The 17,385-nt window shown below is 48.1% G+C and overlaps 1 protein-coding gene across 1 annotated transcript in view; it reads left to right on the top strand.

Moving 5' to 3' along the window:
* Window positions 1-15,185, top strand: part of FRMD6 (FERM domain containing 6) — a 148,866-nt gene extending 133,681 nt beyond the window's left edge. Inside the window, exons 11-15 of the mRNA XM_053365658.1 lie at window positions 2,805-2,979; window positions 4,074-4,409; window positions 6,179-6,313; window positions 9,842-9,933; window positions 12,415-15,185. Of these exons, the coding sequence (XP_053221633.1) occupies window positions 2,805-2,979; window positions 4,074-4,409; window positions 6,179-6,313; window positions 9,842-9,933; window positions 12,415-12,699 (1,023 nt within the window). The 3' untranslated portion in view covers window positions 12,700-15,185. The remainder of the gene's footprint in view (window positions 1-2,804; window positions 2,980-4,073; window positions 4,410-6,178; window positions 6,314-9,841; window positions 9,934-12,414) is intronic.
* The last annotated feature ends 2,200 nt before the right edge of the window (window positions 15,186-17,385 follow it).

Here is a 17,385-nt window from a genome sequence, read left to right as displayed (position 1 = left end):
CTCGAAAGCATGTCGGTGCAAGTAGATAAATAGGTACCTCTGTAGCGGGAAGGTAAATAGTGTTTCCATGTGCTCTGGTTTCCATCACTGTGTCCCATTGTGCCAGAAGCGGTTTAGTCCTGCTGGCCACATGACCCGGAAAGCTGTCTGTGGACAAACGCCGGCTCCCTCGGCCTGAAAGCGAGATGAGCGCCGCAACCCCATTGTCGCCTTTGACTGGACTTAGCCATCCAGGGGTCTTTACCCTTTTTATATGCAAGGATTATGCTCCTTCAAGAGGTACAAGGAGGTTTTTAACATTTGAGGTTTTTGTGTTTGAATACTTTGCTGGAAGCTACCCAGGGTGATGGGTGGTGCTGTGGGTTAAACCACAGAGCCTAGGGCTTGCCGATCAGAAGGTTGCCGGTTCAAATCCCTGCGATTTTAACAGTGCCATGCAATCTTTGGTAAACTGCTTCGAAGCCACCTTTAACAAATAAAGATAATTTCAAGGCAGCGCCTTAGAGAGGCTGCCTTGCTTTTTTAAAGATTCAACCCCGCTAGCAAGCTCTGCAGCAGTTTGATTTGGGGCCTCGCACATCCAAAGCCTGCATTTCTATTTTTTGTTTTGTTCTTCTTTTTTACGAGCTCCACTTCCTGGCAAGAAATAAAAAACCCTCTCAAAGCTGCTTGCGATAAAATACTTACAGAATAATAAAGCGGCAAAAAATAAAACAGAGCAGCCAAAAGTGTTTAAAAAAAACAACAAGTCAGCACCGCTAAGGCAGGCAGCTGATAAAAGTCTTCCTTGGAAGACTGAATTGGCCTTCAAAGGCTGCGGAAGAGCAGGATTCTTTTTTTTATAAAATTTTTATTGGTTTTTCAACATATAATATATGACAATACAAACAACAAACACTGACAAACAAACATATAAACATGTATAATTTCATAAATTTTTTCATATACCCAATTTCAACGACTTCCCCATGCCTCCCTTTTCTGCATCCCTGTTTTAAACTTTTTTCAGCAACCCCTGGTCTGAATTACTTATTAATTCCTTTCTTTAACCCTTTTCTTTCCTCTTGTCCAATCATTTATCGCTGCAAATCTGCTATGCTTTACCCATGACATTTTAACACTCAGTAATTTTACAAGAATTTTTAAGATAAAGTTTAAATTTCTTCCAGTCTTCCTCCACCGTCTCTTTCCCTTGGTCACGGATTCTGCTCGTCATCTCTGCTAATCCCATGTAATCGATCACCTTCGTCTGCCACTCTTCCAGTGTGGGTAGTTCTTGTGTCTTCCAATACTTTGCTAGTAGAACTCTTGCTGCTGTTGTAGCATACATAAAAAACGTTCTATCTTTCTTTGACACCAATTGGCCTACCATGCCCAGGAGAAAAGCCTCTGGTTTCTTATGAAAGGTACACTTAAGCACCTTCTTAATTTCATTATATATCGTTTCCCAGAAGGCCTTAATCCTTGGGCACGTCCACCAAAGGTGATAAAAAGTACCTTCAGTTTCATTACATTTCCAGCATTTGTTATTGGGCAAATGATAAATTTTTGCAAGCTTGACTGGGGTCATGTACCACCTATAAATCATTTTCATAATATTCTCTCTTAAGGCATTACATGCCGTAAATTTTATACCGGTGGTGGAAGAGCAGGATTCTTGCAGAGTCTCTCTCAGCAATGTCTCCCCAAAAGCAGGGGCCACAAGGACCCTTCCCCCCGAGGGCCACAATCCTCTGAAAAGGCATCTAAGGGCCACATTCCAGCAGGAGGCAGGGCCAGCAGGAAGAGTGGGTGGAGCAAAAAATGTACATTTTTCCTTCATACTGTAGCTTAGTTCATCTGTAGCCATTGGCAGCCCCCTCCTCCACAAATTTGTCTAATCCGCTCTCTTTTTTTAGACATAATTTTTTATTGATTTTCACAGGTTTTACAAATTTACTTATATTTCAATACAGTCGTACCTTGGTTGCTGAACGCCTTGGAATGCGTACATTTTGGCTCCCGAACAATCAAAAACCGGAAGTGAGTGTTCCGGTTTTCGAACGATTTTCGGAAGCCGAATGTCCGGCGCAGCTTCCGATTGGCTGCAGGAGCTTCCTGCAGCCAATCAGAAGCCGTGCTTTGGTTTCTGAACGTTTTGGATGTTGAACAGACTTCCGGAACAGATTCTGTTTGACTTCCAAGGTACAACTGTATATGTTTTTCTTAAAATTTTTGACTCCCCACCCTTACTTCCATGGTATTTTTGTTCCACTTTATACCTACTGTTTTATATGACATACTTTAATCTAATACAAATTAACCTCAATAATAATATTTATTTATTTATTTATTTATACATACATACATACATACATACATATCCCGCACATCTGACTGGGTTTCCCCAGCCATTCTGGGAGGCTTCCAACAAAATATTTAAAAATACATTAAAACATCACTCATTAAAACTTCCCTAAACAGGGCTGCCTTCCGATGTCTTCTGAAAGTCTGGTAGTTGTTTATTTCCTTGACATCTGATGGGAGCGTGTTCCACAGGGCGGGCGCCACCACCGAGAAGGCCCTCTGCCTCACCGTTGTTTTCGTTCCACTGCTCATAATTCGGACGCTGGCCGCGTTTTCATTTGTCTACAGCAGTTCTTCAAATAGTCAAGTCCAAGTTGGGGGATATCGCTGCAGGAGGGAGTTCCACAGTTTAACTCTGCGCTGCGTACAGAAGTGCTTTCGCTTTTGCATCCTGAATCTCACGGTGTATGGTCTCCAGGCCCCAGCTGACTCCCGAATGTGCTCCTTTCTCTCCGCAGGGCAAGAGGTTCGAGATCCTGCCCGACGGCTTGCCCTCTGCCCGCAAACTCACCTACTACACCGCCTGCCCCTTGCGCTCGCGGCACCTCCTGCAGCTCCTGAGCAACAGCCACCGCCTCTATATGAACCTGCAGCCCGTCCTGCGGCAGATCAGGAAGCTGGAGGAGAGCGAAGGTAGGAACTGCCCCGTCTCAGCTCTTCTTTGCTTTGGCATATGTCTCCCGCCTGCCAAAGGTGCTAGTCCACAAGGTTATGAGCAGCCAGGAGAACAGGAAGCTGACGTCTGCTGAGTTTAAAAGTGTAGCTGTGGGAGCGAAAGCCATCGTGACCCCCTTTTCTAGGGATGGGGGGAACATGGAGGAGCTGTGAAATTATGGGGGGGGGGGCTTGGTTGAGTTGTAAAGGGAAATAAAGGTAAAAGGTAAAGGGACTCGGGTGGCGCTGTGGTCTAAACCCCTGAGCCTCTTGGGCTTGCCATCAGAAGGTTGGCGGTTTGAATCCCTGTGACGCTGTGAGCTCCTGTTGCTCTGTCCCAGCTCCTACCAAGTTAATAATAATAATAATACAGTGGTACCTCGCAAGACGAATGCCTCGCAAGACGAAAAACGCGCAAGACGAAAGAGTTTTCCGTTTTTTGAGTTGTTCCGCAAGACGAATTTCCCTATAGGCTTGCTTCGCAAGACGAAAACGTCTTGCGAGTTCTTGCGAGTTTGTTTCCTTTTTCTTAAAGCCGCTAAGCCGTTAATAGCCGTGCTTCGCAAGACGAAAAATCCGCAAGACGAAGAAACTCGCAGAACGGATTAATTTCGTCTTTCGAGGCACCACTGTAATAATAATAATAATAATAATAATAATAATAATAATAATAATAATAAATTTATTTATACCCCGCCCTCCCCAGCCAAGACCGGGCTCAGGGCGGCTAACACCAAATATCAAAACAATTGATTGAAATACAGCTTAAAAACAAGATTAAAATACAACATTAAAACATTTAAAATACAGCCTCATTTCAATGGAAACTCAAATCAAAAACTTTTTGGGGATGTAAACGTCACGGCTAACTTTCCAGACTGGTCCTACATGGGCCAGAAAAAAGCCAGGGAAGTCCTTAGCAGTGTGAAAGCACACCAGTGCAAGTAGATAAACAGGTACCGTTGCAGCAGGGAATCAAAGTGATTCTAATTGATAACCCAACTGGCGGCTGGAGAAAGAGAGGGGTGTGGTGCCGTGTCTCCCCCCTGACTCTCCCCGGCTTTCCTCCCCAGAGAAGAAACAGTACCGCGAGTCCTATATCAGCGACCTGGAAATGGACCAGATGGAGAAGCGTTCCCGCGCGAGCGGCAGCAGCTCCGGGAGCATGAAGCACAAGTGCCTCTCCCGCCTCTCGACCGCCAGCCACAGCAGTTCGCACACGTCGGGAATCGAGGCTGACCCCAAGCCCAGGGGTGAGCAGGGGGGCGAGGAGGACTTCCTGCTGCCCTCCGCCCACCACAAACTGAGGGCCTGCAGCTCCCTGACCAGCCACGGCAGCTCCCACACTTCGGGCGTGGAGAGCAGCGAGAAGGAGCGTCTGGAGGAAGAAGACTCCTCCCAGGATGACGGTAAGTCCGGCGCCGAGCCTGCGGGGCGGGCCCCTCCCTTTGGGGACGGATGGGCTGGTTATATTTCCATGCTGTAGTTCGCTCAGACGAACCCCTCCCCAAAAATGCACGTAGGGCATAGGATGTAAATCAGATCAGCCAAAAGCCTGGTTAAAAAGGAACGTTTTTGCCTGGCGCCTAAAGGTGTATAATGAAGGTGCCAGGCAAACTTTCCTGGGGAGAGCATGTTGCAGACGGGGAGCCACTGTAGAGAAGGCCCTGTTCTCTTGTTGCCACCCTCCAGACCTCTCGAGGAGGAAGCATACGAAGAAGATGATCTCAGAAGATGATCTCAGGCGGTCCTTGAGGTATTGGGGTCCTGAGCCGTTTAAGGCTTTATAGGCCAAAACCAGCACTTTGAATTGGGCCCAGAAACTAATTGGTAGCCAGTGCAGTCGGACCAGGATCGGTGTAATATGCTCAAACCGTGAGCAACCTGGCTGCTGAATTCTGCACCAGCTGAAGTTTCTGAACCGTCTTCAGAGGCAGCCCTACATGGAACGCATTGCAGCAATCTAACCTTGAGGTTACCAGAGCATAGACAACAGTAGTTAGGCTATCCTTATCCAGATAGGGGCGTAGCTGGGCCACCAGCCAAAGCTGATGGAAGGCGCCTGTAAACACGGTGCAATGAAAATGTCTTTGTTTTACCAAAGCCCACATGTATGAGGATGGGCAGGGCCGAATTTAGGTTCAGTGCGGCCCTCAGCTACTGAAGGTAATGGGGCCCTTTATATGTCCAGCTGTCAACAACAAATTGCAGCTGTTTTTTGTGTGTTGGATATATGCTATATGGTAATTTATGGACCTAATAGGTATCTAAAGCCATTTGCACTTGTTGCCATGCAACCAGTGCATGCAGAATGTAGGCACCCTATATACAGAAAGGAGCAAACCCGTGATATTTTAGGGAGCAGGCGAGCAGGCAGGGGCCATGACGGACATCATAGGAGCCTACACAACACAAAACACTGTTGCCATATGTAGGTGTTTTTTTATTTGTTTCTTATCTTATAGTTTGGAAATGTACATCCAGGTTTTTTTTCCTTTAAATTTTTTGGGGGGGGGCCACAAGAGAGTGGGGCCCTAAGCTATAGCTTGTTTAGCTTATACTGTCATACCTCAGGTTACAGCCGCTTCAGGTTGCTTTTTTCCAGGTTATGGACCGCCGAAACCCAGAAGTACTGGAACTGGTTACAGTGGTACCTCGGGTTAAGTACTTAATTCCCTCTGGAGGTCCCTTCTTAACCTGAAACTGTTCTTAACCTGAAGCACCACTTTAGCTAATGGGGCCTCCTGCTGCCACCGTGCCGCCGCCGTGCGATAACTGTTCTCACCCTGAAGCAAAGTTCTTAACCTGAAGCACTATTTCTGGGTTAGCGGACTCTGTAACCTGAAGCGTCTGTAACCTGGAGCGTATGTAACCCGAGGTACCACTGTACTTCCAGGTTTTGGCGGTCGCGCATGCGCAGAAGTGCTTTGCACAAAAGCACCGAATCACAGCCCGCGCAGGTACGGGTTGCGAACGCTGCAGGTTGCAAACGTGCATCCCGCACGGATCACGTTCGCAACCTGAACGTCCACTGTACGTAAATCCTGGAAGGGGGAATCCCAAGATCCTCTGCATGGGGGATGAGACGATGCTCTGCTGTGTCCTCAGTGCTCTTCCCCATACTGCAGACTCCCTTTCCCCACTCCCATCTCACCCCCCCCCTCCATCTTTGGTTCAGAAATAGAGATGCTGGTTGATGACCCCCGAGACCTGGAGCCCACGAGCGAAAGGTCCCTGGACGACGTGAGTCCCGACGTCTGCATTTACATCACCGAAGACATGCTCATGGCCAGGAAGTTCAACGGACACTCAGGTAAACCTCCCAGGAGCTCGGCATAAACAAGGAAGGAATTAATAATACAGTGGTGCCTCGCAAGACGAACGCCTCGCAAAACGAAAAACTCGCAGGACGAAAGAGTTTTCCGTTTTTGAGTCGTTCTGCAAGACGAATTTCCCTGTGGGCTTGCTTTGCAAGAAGAAAGCCCATAGGGAAATCTCCGGGGACCTCTTTTAAATGCTGACGGTGGGGAGCAAAGCCCTTCGCCCCCCTCCGGCCTTCAGAAGAGGTCCAGGAAGGCCAGCGGGGGCCGAAAGGCTTTGCTCCCCACCGCCAGCATTTTAAAAGCGGTCCGGCATAGCAGGGAACTTTCCCGCTATCCCGGACCGCTTTTAAAATGCTGGCCGTCGGGAGCAAAGACTTTCGCCCACCGCCGGCCTTCAGAAGACCTCTGCTGTCCCGGGGGCTTTTAAAATGCTGGGGGTCGGCAGCGAAGCCCTCCTGTCCCCGGAGCTTGCGGGGTGGGAGGTGGGGAGAAGGGCTTTTCTTCCCACCGCCAGCCTTCAGAACAGCCTTCTGAAGGCTGGCGGTGGAAAGAAAAGCCCTCGCCCCCCCCCCGCCTTCAGAAGAGGTTGGGGGACAGACTGTCCCCGGACCTGGTCTGAAGGCGGTTTCCATAGGAACGCATTGATTGATTTTCAATGCATTCCTATGGGAAACCGTGCTTCGCAAGACGAAAAACTCGCAAGAAGAAAAAACTTGCGGAATGAATTAATTTCGTCTTGCGAGGCACCACTGTAACAACAACAACAATTTATTATTTATACCCTGCCCATCTGGCTGGGTTTCCCCAGCCACTCTGGGCAGCTTCCAACAGAATATTAAAATACAATAACCTATTAAACATTAAAAAGGGACGCGGGTGGCCCTGTGGGTTAAACCACAGAGCCTAGGACTTGCCGATCAGAAGGTTGGCAGTTCAAATCCCTGCGACGGGGTGAGCTCCCATTGCTCGATCCCTGCTCCTGCCAACCTAGCAGTTCGAAAGCACGTCAAAGTCCAAGTAGATAAATAGGTACCGCTCCGGCGGGAAGGTAAACGGTGTTTCTGTGTGCTGCTCTGGTTCGCCAGAAGCAGCTTAGTCATGCTGGCCACATGATCTGGAAGCTGTACGCCGGCTCCCTCGGCCAATAAAACGAGATGAGCGCCACAACCCCAGAGTCGGCCACGACTGGACCTAATGGTCAGGGGTTCCTTTACCTTTACCTTTTTATTAAACATTAAAAGCTTCCCTAAACAGGGCTGCCTTCAGATGTCTTCTAAATGTCAGGTAGTTGTTTTTCTCTTTGACATCTGGTGGGAGGGAGTTCCACAGGGCAGGTGCCACCACCGAGAAGGCCCTCTGCCTGGTTCCCTGTAACTTGGCTTCTTGCAGCGAGGGAACCACCAGAAGGCCCTTGGCGGTAGAGTGTCTGCTTTGCACACAGAAAGTCTAGCGTTTGTGGTGTCATAGAGTTGGAAGGGACCCCCGAGGGTCATCCAGTCCACCCCCTTGCAGTGCAGAAATCTCAGCTAAATCTCAGAATCGCTCCCTGCCCAGCAGCGTCTCCAGAAAAGACTCGTGTCTGGAAACCCCAGAGAGTCATGACTCAAAATCAGGCAGCTTCCTGTTTGAATCAGCTCCTTCTTCAGAACATCTTCAGGTGGCGCTGGGAAACGCTTCCTGCCCCTAAAGCCCAGGGAGGGTGAAATTTAAAGAATATTTAGTTAAATATGCTAAGATAATTTAAATAGAAATACTTGCAAATACCAGATTGGCTTAGGATTTAAATATGTGATTTTATATAATAATATGTTTAAAGTTTATATGGAAAAGAAGTTAATTGTCTAGGTAAATTTTATGGGAAATTAGTCTTGGAAAACTGTTACAATGATATACATGGACATTCAGCCAGGGGGATTTGAGGAAGTCACCTAACAATGTTAATAATAGTGGAATATTTACAGTTAAGATTTATGTGTGTTTGTTTGTTTATAAATTTGGAAAATCAATTTTAAAAAATGAAAATAAATAAATAAAGCCCAGGGGAGCTGCTGCCAGTCAGTGTGGGTAATGCTGAGCGTTTGGCAGTAGCCTCACCATGATCAACCCCTGCCCAGAAACCTATGTCCCCACTGTGGAAGGACATGTGGGTCCAGAATTGGCCTCCACAGTCATTTACGGACTCACTGTTAAAACTGTGTTCGTGGAAGGCAATATTACTCGGCCACCAGTGTTTGCCAAAAACAGAATACTGAGCTAGATGGACCAAGAATCTGTGTCGGTATGAGAGAGTTTCCTACATTCCTAAATATCACAGAATCACATATTTGTAGATTTAGAAAGGGACCATAGTCCAAACCCCTGCAATGCGGGAATCTTTCTCCCCACGTGGGACTCAAACCCACAACCCTGAGATTAAGGGTCTCACTCTCTGCCGACTGAGCTATCCCTCAGAAATCAAATGAACATCTTTTATTTCTTCTAAGAAACCCTTCCAAATTATCGAAGAAATAAATAATACACAGGTAAGGTTGTATCCAGGGATGTGGGTGGGGCTGTGGGTTAAACCACAGAGCCTAGGGCTTGCTGATCAGAAGGTCGGCGGTTTGAATCCCCACGACGGGGTGAGCTCCCGTTGCTCGGTCCCTGCTCCTGCCAACCTAGCAGCTTGAAAGCACGTCAAAGTGCAAGTAGATAAATAGGTACCGCTCTGGCGGGAAGGTAAACGGTGTTTCCATGCGCTGCTCTGGTTCGCCAGAAGCGGCTTAGTCATGCTGGCCACATGACCCCGAAGCTGTACACTGGCTCCCTCGGCCAGTAAAGCGAGATGAGCGCCGCAACCCCAGAGTCGTCCACGACTGGACCTAGTGGTTAGGGGTCCCTTTACCTTTACCTTTAATGTTGTATCCGGCTATGCCATGCTCAAAGGTGAATCGTAGAATTGCAAAGTTGGAAAGGGGTACTAGGGGTCATCTAGTCCAACCCCACCCCGCCCCCGACAGTGCAGGAATCTGAACATAGTGCACCGCACAGCAAAATTCAGTAAACAGGGATAAACAAACAATCCGTGCCGAGTTGAGATTTCCCAGGAAAAATAAGTAACAAGCAAGAGCTACATAATCTCACCATCCATTTGAACTGTAATGGCTACAGTCAGTTTAATCAATACCTTGAAACGGAAACTGAAATTGTGTTTTGTCTTAAAAAGCTATCGGATGATAAAAGAGTGGACGGGGTCTAATATCACATTGGCACTTCTTGTTCCAAGGCGTGATAAATGTGGACTGTCTCTGCACAAAATGGTTTTCGGGGATATATTACCAGTTCTGTCTCTTGAGCCACATTCGCCCATTCCCACATTCTGAAAAAGCAGGCAGATGGTGGCAGATTTTTCCATTACGCTAAAAAGCAGGCTTCTGATGTACTGTTCCCTAAGCAGAACTTAGCGGTTCTGTTAAGAACTGGGCCGCCCTTGAATAATGACGAATTCTTGGCTCTTTGCTTTCTTGTTTCCAACACAGGATTAGTCGTCAAAGAAGTCAGTTCGTCCACTTCCAGCTCTTCGGAGACCGTGGTCAAGCTTCGTGGCCAAAGCATTGATTCATTGCCCCAGGTTCGTAAGTTCTGCCTGAGTCCATAAAGTTCTGCATTCGAGGCCATAAAACCATAGAATTGTGGAGTCTCTAATTTAGGGGTCAGCACACTTTTTCAGCAGGGGGCCGGTCCACTGTCCCTCCGACCTTGTGGGGGGCCGGACTGTATTTTGAAAAAAAGAGGAACGAATTCCTATGCCCCACTAATAACCCAGAGATGCATTTTAAAGAAAAGCACACATTCCACTCATGTAAAAACACGCTGATTCCCGGACCGTCCGCGGGCCGGATTGAGAAGGCATTTGGGCCACATCCGGCCCCTGGGTCTTAGTTTGCCTACTCCTGCTCTAGTGCAGGGATGTCAAATAGGTAGATCATGATCTATTGGTAGATCACGGGGTGTCTGTGGTAGATCGCTGGACCCTCCCCCCACCCCACAAAAGCTCAACAACTTTGGTAGATCACTGCCAGTTTTTTTTAATAGTGAGAGCAGATCTCAGTCTCTTGAAAGCTGGACGTGACTGCTCTAGTGTTTCCTTAAGCCAGTGGTTTTCAGCCCGTGTGCCGTGGCACCCTGGGGTGCCTTGAAGGATGGTCAGGGGTGCCGTGGGCAAGACTGGCCTCTTTCCTCCCCTCCCTCCTCTGATGCCCTCTTGCGTCACTGCCTCCCAAAGGCTTGCATGGCTGTTTTGTTTTGTTTTTTTAAAAAATAGTTTTTATTAAATATTACAAGAAAATAAAAAGAAAAAAGAAATAAACAAAAATCAATACATAACACTGTAAACTCATTTGTCTACGTATTTTCCAACACGCAGACTAGAAAAGAAAAGAGACGAAAGCTAAAAGAAAAGAAAAAAAGAAATATATACTTTTCATAATAATACCAAATTTATACTTCAAACATTACAATATATATATCCTAGTTAAAATATTCTAAAAGACTTCCACCGCATTCACCACACGTCTCTTAGTTCCTAGTTCACCTTTACACCTGTTCTTCAGTCACTCCCTTTCCTTGAGTTCTTTCATAGTCCATCAAATCTTTGTGTTCTCCATATTCTTCACAAGGTTAGTCCAAGCACAACCAAACTTTCGTATTTGAGGCTTGCAGGGCTGTTTGTTGCAGCAGCCCTGGCTGCAAGCTCCACAGGCGAATGGTGCCTCTGGGGCTAGCCAGGGGGCGGCTGCTTGCCAGGAGCTAAGGCAGCCTCAGAGCAAGCAAGTGGGGCAGGGAGCCCAGCCAGCCAGTCCACCATCCCTTGCTGTTGGGAATGGACAGACAAGTCCCAGGCCTCTGTGGGGCAGTGTGAGGAGGCACCTCTCTTTGGGGGTGCTCAGAGATCAGGGGCGGCGGCAGCAGCTGCCCAGAGGACTCCCAAAGAGAGGGGAGAGGCGAGGAGGCTGAGGGAACCCTCCACAAGGGAGGGTGTTTGAAAAGGGGTGAGCGGCTGCCAGTTCTGCAGGCAAGGGGAGACCTAACTGGGCTCCTGAGCCCCACAAGGGAGCCACAGAAAGTATGTAGTTGGTCAAGGGAGCTGCGAACTCCAAAAGGTTGACAGCTTCTGCCTTAAACCCTTCTATGGTTATCTTTTCTGAGAATCCTCTGGAAAAATAATCTCTCAAAGGACCTGTTGATGGCATTTTACCATTGTACTGTGGAGAGTGTATTAACTTATGGACTGTTCGTGTGGTTTGGGAGCTGCACGGTCAGGGGGAAAACAACGCTGTCCAGGGTTGTGAAGACTGCGGAGAGAATAACTGGGTGCCCTCTTCCCACCTGGGATCAAATCTATGCTTCCAGGTGCCATAAGAAAGCTGCAGAGATAGCGCAGGATAGTGCGCACTCTGGAAATAATCTCTTTCAGCTTCTGCCTTCTGGAAGAAGGTACAGGGTTGTAAAGACTAGGACTAGCCGCCTGAGAAACAGTATTTATTCAAATGCGATTTTGGTTTTAAACGCAGTGTAAGGGACGTGGGTGGCGCTGTGGGTTAAACCACAGAGCCTAGGACTTGCCAATCAGAAGGTCGGCGGTTCGAATCCCCGTGACGAGGTGAGCTCCTGTTCCTTGGTCCCTGCTCCTGCCCACCTAGCAGTTCGAAAGCACGTCAAAGTGCAAGTAGATAAATAGGAACCACTCTGGCAGGAAGGTAAACGGCATTTCCGTGCTCTGCTCTGGTTCGCCAGAAGCGGCTTAGTCCTGCTGGCCACATGACCCAGAAGCTGTACACTGGCTCCCTCGGCCAATAAAGCGAGCTGAGCGCTGCAACCCCAGAGTTGGTCACGACTGGACCTAATGGGTCCCTTTACCTTTAAGGTAGTCTCTGTGGGAGTATATTGTATTTAATTATGGGGTATCCGACTTTTTAGGGGGTTAACCAGGCTGGGATAGCTGGAATAGCAGGCTTGTTGGTTTTTGAAGGTCTGGTGCGGATTTTTTTTCAATTTTGTTGTTCTGTATGGGACAATGACAATAAAGGTGATCGTTTCCTGTTTCCTACAGACGGCCTGCCGGAAGCCAAAGACCTCCACTGACCGGCACAGCTTGAGCCTGGATGACATCCGGCTCTACCAAAAGGACTTCCTTCGACTGGCCAGCCTCTGCCAAGAGACAGCCCAGAGCTACACCTTCGGCTGTGGCCACGGACTGGCCGAAGAGGGTCTCTACTGCAACGGCTGCTTGGCTCAGCAATGCATCAACATTCACGACGCTTTCCCCGTCAAGAGGACCAGCAAGTACTTCTCTCTGGATCTTGCCCACGAAGAAGTCCCAGAGTTTGTCGTCTGACGCTGCCTCTTCAGAAACGCCTCCGGAGCTGGGTACTCGGGAGGGAGTTTGACCCAAGAAAGAGGACCACGGATTGCCTGGATTATTTCTGGTGCCATAGCAGGGGTATATAGAGAGATATATTCCCCGTCAAGATCTCTTCTCGGATACTACACAGATCCTGTGTGTTGCACTTTGACAAAAATGTGCCTGTCCCAAAGACGGTTTCTTTCCGAATCGATGTCCGTGGTGGGATTTGCTCTGGAAACACGGCGGTCTTCTGTTCTCGGAAAAGGGGAGGCCAGCCTTGAGCACTTGTTGCGCTCTCTCGTTTTGACAAGAAAAAAACGATGCACAAAGATTGGCTTTTTAATTTTATTTGCCTCATGTGAGCCCCCGTCTTTCTTCCGCGCTTCAGGTGGCCCTGGCTTCTTCCTGCATCACATTTTGCAGCTTTCTTCGGGTCGGCTGTCGTGGCATCAATGCTGAAAGCGAGGACATTGGTCTCTGTAGTCTTCTTTCTCCCCCCCCCCAACCCTTTTTACTTCCTGCACTGTGTCAAGCCAAAGAAATGCACACGTCCCAAACGGGAAGCCATCGAGACCGTAGGTGTGAGCAATAACTGACCAAAGGGACTTTGTCCTCCTTCGGTCCAGAGGCCTGGGGGAGGGCGGCAAGTGTGTCGCGATGCAGTCGGGCCACCTCGCCATTTTCCTGTTCTTCCCCACCAAAAGGAAAAGGACTGCAGTGACATCATCTTCCATCTGATATTTTGTGTTGTTTACAAAAGAAAAAGGGGAAGAACAAAAACAGGCCTAAAAACCGATGTTCAGAAAAGTGGGATTTTGAAAGCTGCTGGAAGCGTTTTCAATTGAGGTGGAAACAACCTCACGAACAGATAATCTGTCAGGATGTAGCAATAAGGTTTGCTGACCAAAGTACCTTAAATTTGAGAGAGAGAGAGAAAGAGAGAGAGAAAGATTATATAAAAAAATGCGTATATAAGTATAGAGAGGAGTATTTGTTTATTGTATGCTTCAACTTGCAGCTCTCCCGTTTTACGTTTTGTTTTTCTGTTTTAAATGCCTTTTGTAGAAAACGTTAACTACCCCCAAACCACCCCATGTTACATATATAGACAATCTCATAAGCTCTACTTACACACAGGGAAGAAAACTTGCTCCCCTTTTCTTTTTGCTGTCAAGGGAGGGGGGGTGTTATTGCTGCATCGTAAGCATGGCTTCTTCCTCACCCCCATAATATATCTTTGCTGTTTTCTTTGTTGAACTGGGTCTTTTGTGTATCCTGAGATGCTCCCCTCTGCCATCCTCTGACCACAGGCTCCTTAGGAGAATAGTTTTGCCCCCTTACCTTTAGGGTCTCTCCACTCAGCAGAGCTCTTTTCTAAAACAAACACGCCAAATACTTTACAAATACAGTAACATTTGTGGGCAGCAAACGCATTTTTGACCGGACCTCCTATGTGCAGCTACTGCAAGATTGCATCTTACGTGAGTTGAGCTTGCACGATTTCGACCATACGCGGTCGGAGGCAGACCGGTTGGAATCGTGCAACTGAACTCCAGACGAGGTAGAGATCTTTAAAGAGCTCCTACGTTCTCCGCCTTGCTTGAGGGCGCCGCCTCGGGGATGCTCGTGCAAGATCTCGCAGGGCCATTTGGGTTCCTGCGAGATTTCGTGTAAGCATCCCAGAGCCAGTGTTCTGGGCTGGCCTTCATCCCCAAGTTAAGACAGAGAGCTTAAAAGCTCTTTTTTTCCTGCTGGATCCATGTGGTTTACCCGGCACAAAAGGAGCTTTTAAGCTCTCTGCCTTACTTGCACACACCTGCTAGCTGCAGACGTGACTCCAGGGGTTTGGGCATATATGATTTCCGTGCATACGCAGAACCCTTGGAACCAACCCCCCACGTAAGATGTACAATATTTATTAGTCTTCCGTGGAATAAAATAGCAGAAAGGTATGTGCACTGCCAGAGAGCTGGAATTGGCCATGACTTCGGCTTCGTGACCCAAGCAGTAGCAAACATATTTCGGGGGGGTGGGGAGCCCCATATTCTGTGCTGAGCGGCGTTCCCCATAACCTGAACTTTGAGCCAAGAGCTTTAGAAGGTGACGCTCGGCTTCTCCATTCTTCTGGAGAAGTTGTGCCACTCTCTAAGGGGAAGGAGGCTGGTGTTCAGAGGATGGCGGTCTTGGAATTACGTGTTTTCATTAAACGGGTCTGGGTTGTCCCCTATCTCAAATTGTCCCAAGACCTTCTGCGGGAGCGGGAGAAGCAAAACGATTTAAGTTTCTTAGCACGATGCCTTTTTTAAAAAAGCACGCGAACAAATATTTTTGAGAGGTTTTGTATTCACAGCCATACAGCATCGCCATATTTTGATACACTTGTCTTTTTTCTAACTGGAGCCTTTCTTAAATATATATATGTACCTGTATATATATATATTATTTTATAAAGCTGAAAGCAAGGATATTTTTCTAAAGAGGCAGAAAATTTCCATTCTTTCCTTTCCCTCACCCCTTCCCCCTGTTTTGGTATCCAAATAGGCTGACCAACTAATCAGTATTAAGAGTTGAGCCAAAAGAAGTCTCAAGTTGGGCACATCTAGATTCTGCCAATTGCTTCCGATGAGCTTTCACCGGTACCTGCGCTCCTCAGCATGTCAGCACAAGATGTTTGCAGCTTCCTTTTGAGATTTTGCTTCGTGATACAGGCAGGGGTGTGTATATTTGTGTGTCGTAAAGCGGCAGTTGCAGTGAGACTGCATGTCCTTTATGTTGTGCTTTGGCGTTGGCACTGCCGGTTTGGCACAGGTGCCAACCCCCTTCTCCATAGCATTCTGGTACCAGCCGTTGCAAATTGCAGACCCCACCCCTGGCAGGCCAATCTTAGTCCCTCCTCACCCAAGGATGGCGACCTGTCAGGCTTTGTCTTGCCCTCACCTGGGGATTCAAGCACCTGGTAGCCTGCAATACACGGAGAGTGGACTGTGTTGGGCTTGGAGGACTGTATATAAAGGAGCAATGTTGCCGTTGCTTGCCCTGTTCCTCGCTTCCCATTGGACAGCCCTCTTGTCATTTGGCGCACCATCAGAAGTGGCCCACCCAGATCTGTGGACGGAGGCTGGGTCTTGTTAAGACAAATTTCGGCAAGGAATGAGGCTGACCTTTCACTCTGGTGTGGTGGTCAGGGTGCTTGAGAAGGGCAGGTGATATTACCAATAAGCTTGACTGGTTTACCCTGGAGACTTTATTTTGGAGAAGAAAGAGGAGATTTTTTGAAACTAGCCATTTCCCAGTCTCCCGTGAATGCCCCAGCATCACACGATCGCACAAGTCAACCATCGCGGTTTGCATAACACTTTCCTCTGTGACTCTTGAGACACAGTTAATAACAGCGACAGCTCACCTTTCGTCCGTCCCGGATGCATGGCTGCAGCCAAATTCCTTGATTCTGAATTCTTATCGATCAGCTTTTTGTTGTTGCTGTTCTTGAGCTGAACTTCTGATTGATCCAAGACAGCCTTTGCTAACCTGGTGCTGTGCAGAGGTGTTTGATCTACAGTTCCCATGAGCTTCCAGCATTATGCTGCCACGCAGATGGGAACTGCGGTCCAAGCACCTTTGCACGACACCAGGTTAGCCAAGCCTGATCTCAAGTCATAATATCAGGCGGCAGTCAATTTGTACGGTGAAGCTGCAGGCTGATATTAAATGCAGATGCGCGCACACACACCCTGATCTAATCTGAGTTGGATTCAGATGAGCATCTGTGTCATGGAGGAACACCTGTGAAGTCGCTATGTGGGGATGAGAATTTTCCTCCATAGGGTCTAGCCGCATGTGAGGGCCAAGTCTCGGCACGCTGACTCAGCCGATTTGAAACATGAGGGAGGTGAGCTCAAAAGTGCCTTATTCCCAAATGCCACAGGTGGGCACACAGCTTCAGCTGTGCTTGCCATTTGGCAAAGTTTGAAGCCGCCTCCGTCACCCAGCCTGTTGTCTTGCGTCCGATCAAAAATGGAGAAGCTCTGTAGATAAAAATGGTTCTTGCCATTAGAGGGCAGTCTCACCCTGGCGACTGAGCAGAGGAATGTTCCGGATTTCGGTTCACCGCTGTGTTGACGAAAGCGAGTGTTGCGCCTTGCGAGACTGAGCTGTGTGATTGGACAAGCCATCTCATATCTCGTCTTTCTGGCTTTTGGTGTAGAAGTAAAGATGCTCTGTGGACATCATCGGAAGCCATATCTCACGGTCGCACAAAAGCCGAGGCTGGATCTGTGGGTCTGTGTTGCCGTTGCTTAAAATAAGACTTAAAACAACAACAATAGTTGACCTGGTGTGCGGTCGGTTGTCTGGCTTCTGTGTGATAACACTTGCCTTGCAGGGAATGCTAGCTTTGTTTTATAGAACCAGCTGTGAGGGTCTTTGTGCATAAACTTTCAATTTATTTGGACGGTTTCAGCTGAAAACCCACTGCTTGTGCGTAAGTCTTGCATGGCAGCATAAGCCAGGGACGGAGACCTCGAGCGATGAGTGCAGGGGGAATTAGACGCATATGCAGAGAGCCCCCCAGCAAAAAGTTGCCTTTGTGGGTCCAAGCAGTGTCTTCAGAGATGTGCTGGTGGGTCCCAGCGGATGTCAGCGGTGTGACAAATGTGTGCTTTGTCCCTTTCCAATCCC

The sequence above is a fragment of the Podarcis raffonei genome, chromosome 1 (assembly GCF_027172205.1).
Source record: "Podarcis raffonei isolate rPodRaf1 chromosome 1, rPodRaf1.pri, whole genome shotgun sequence".
Classification (NCBI taxonomy): domain Eukaryota; kingdom Metazoa; phylum Chordata; class Lepidosauria; order Squamata; family Lacertidae; genus Podarcis; species Podarcis raffonei.
This window is presented reverse-complemented; position numbering and strand designations above follow the sequence as displayed.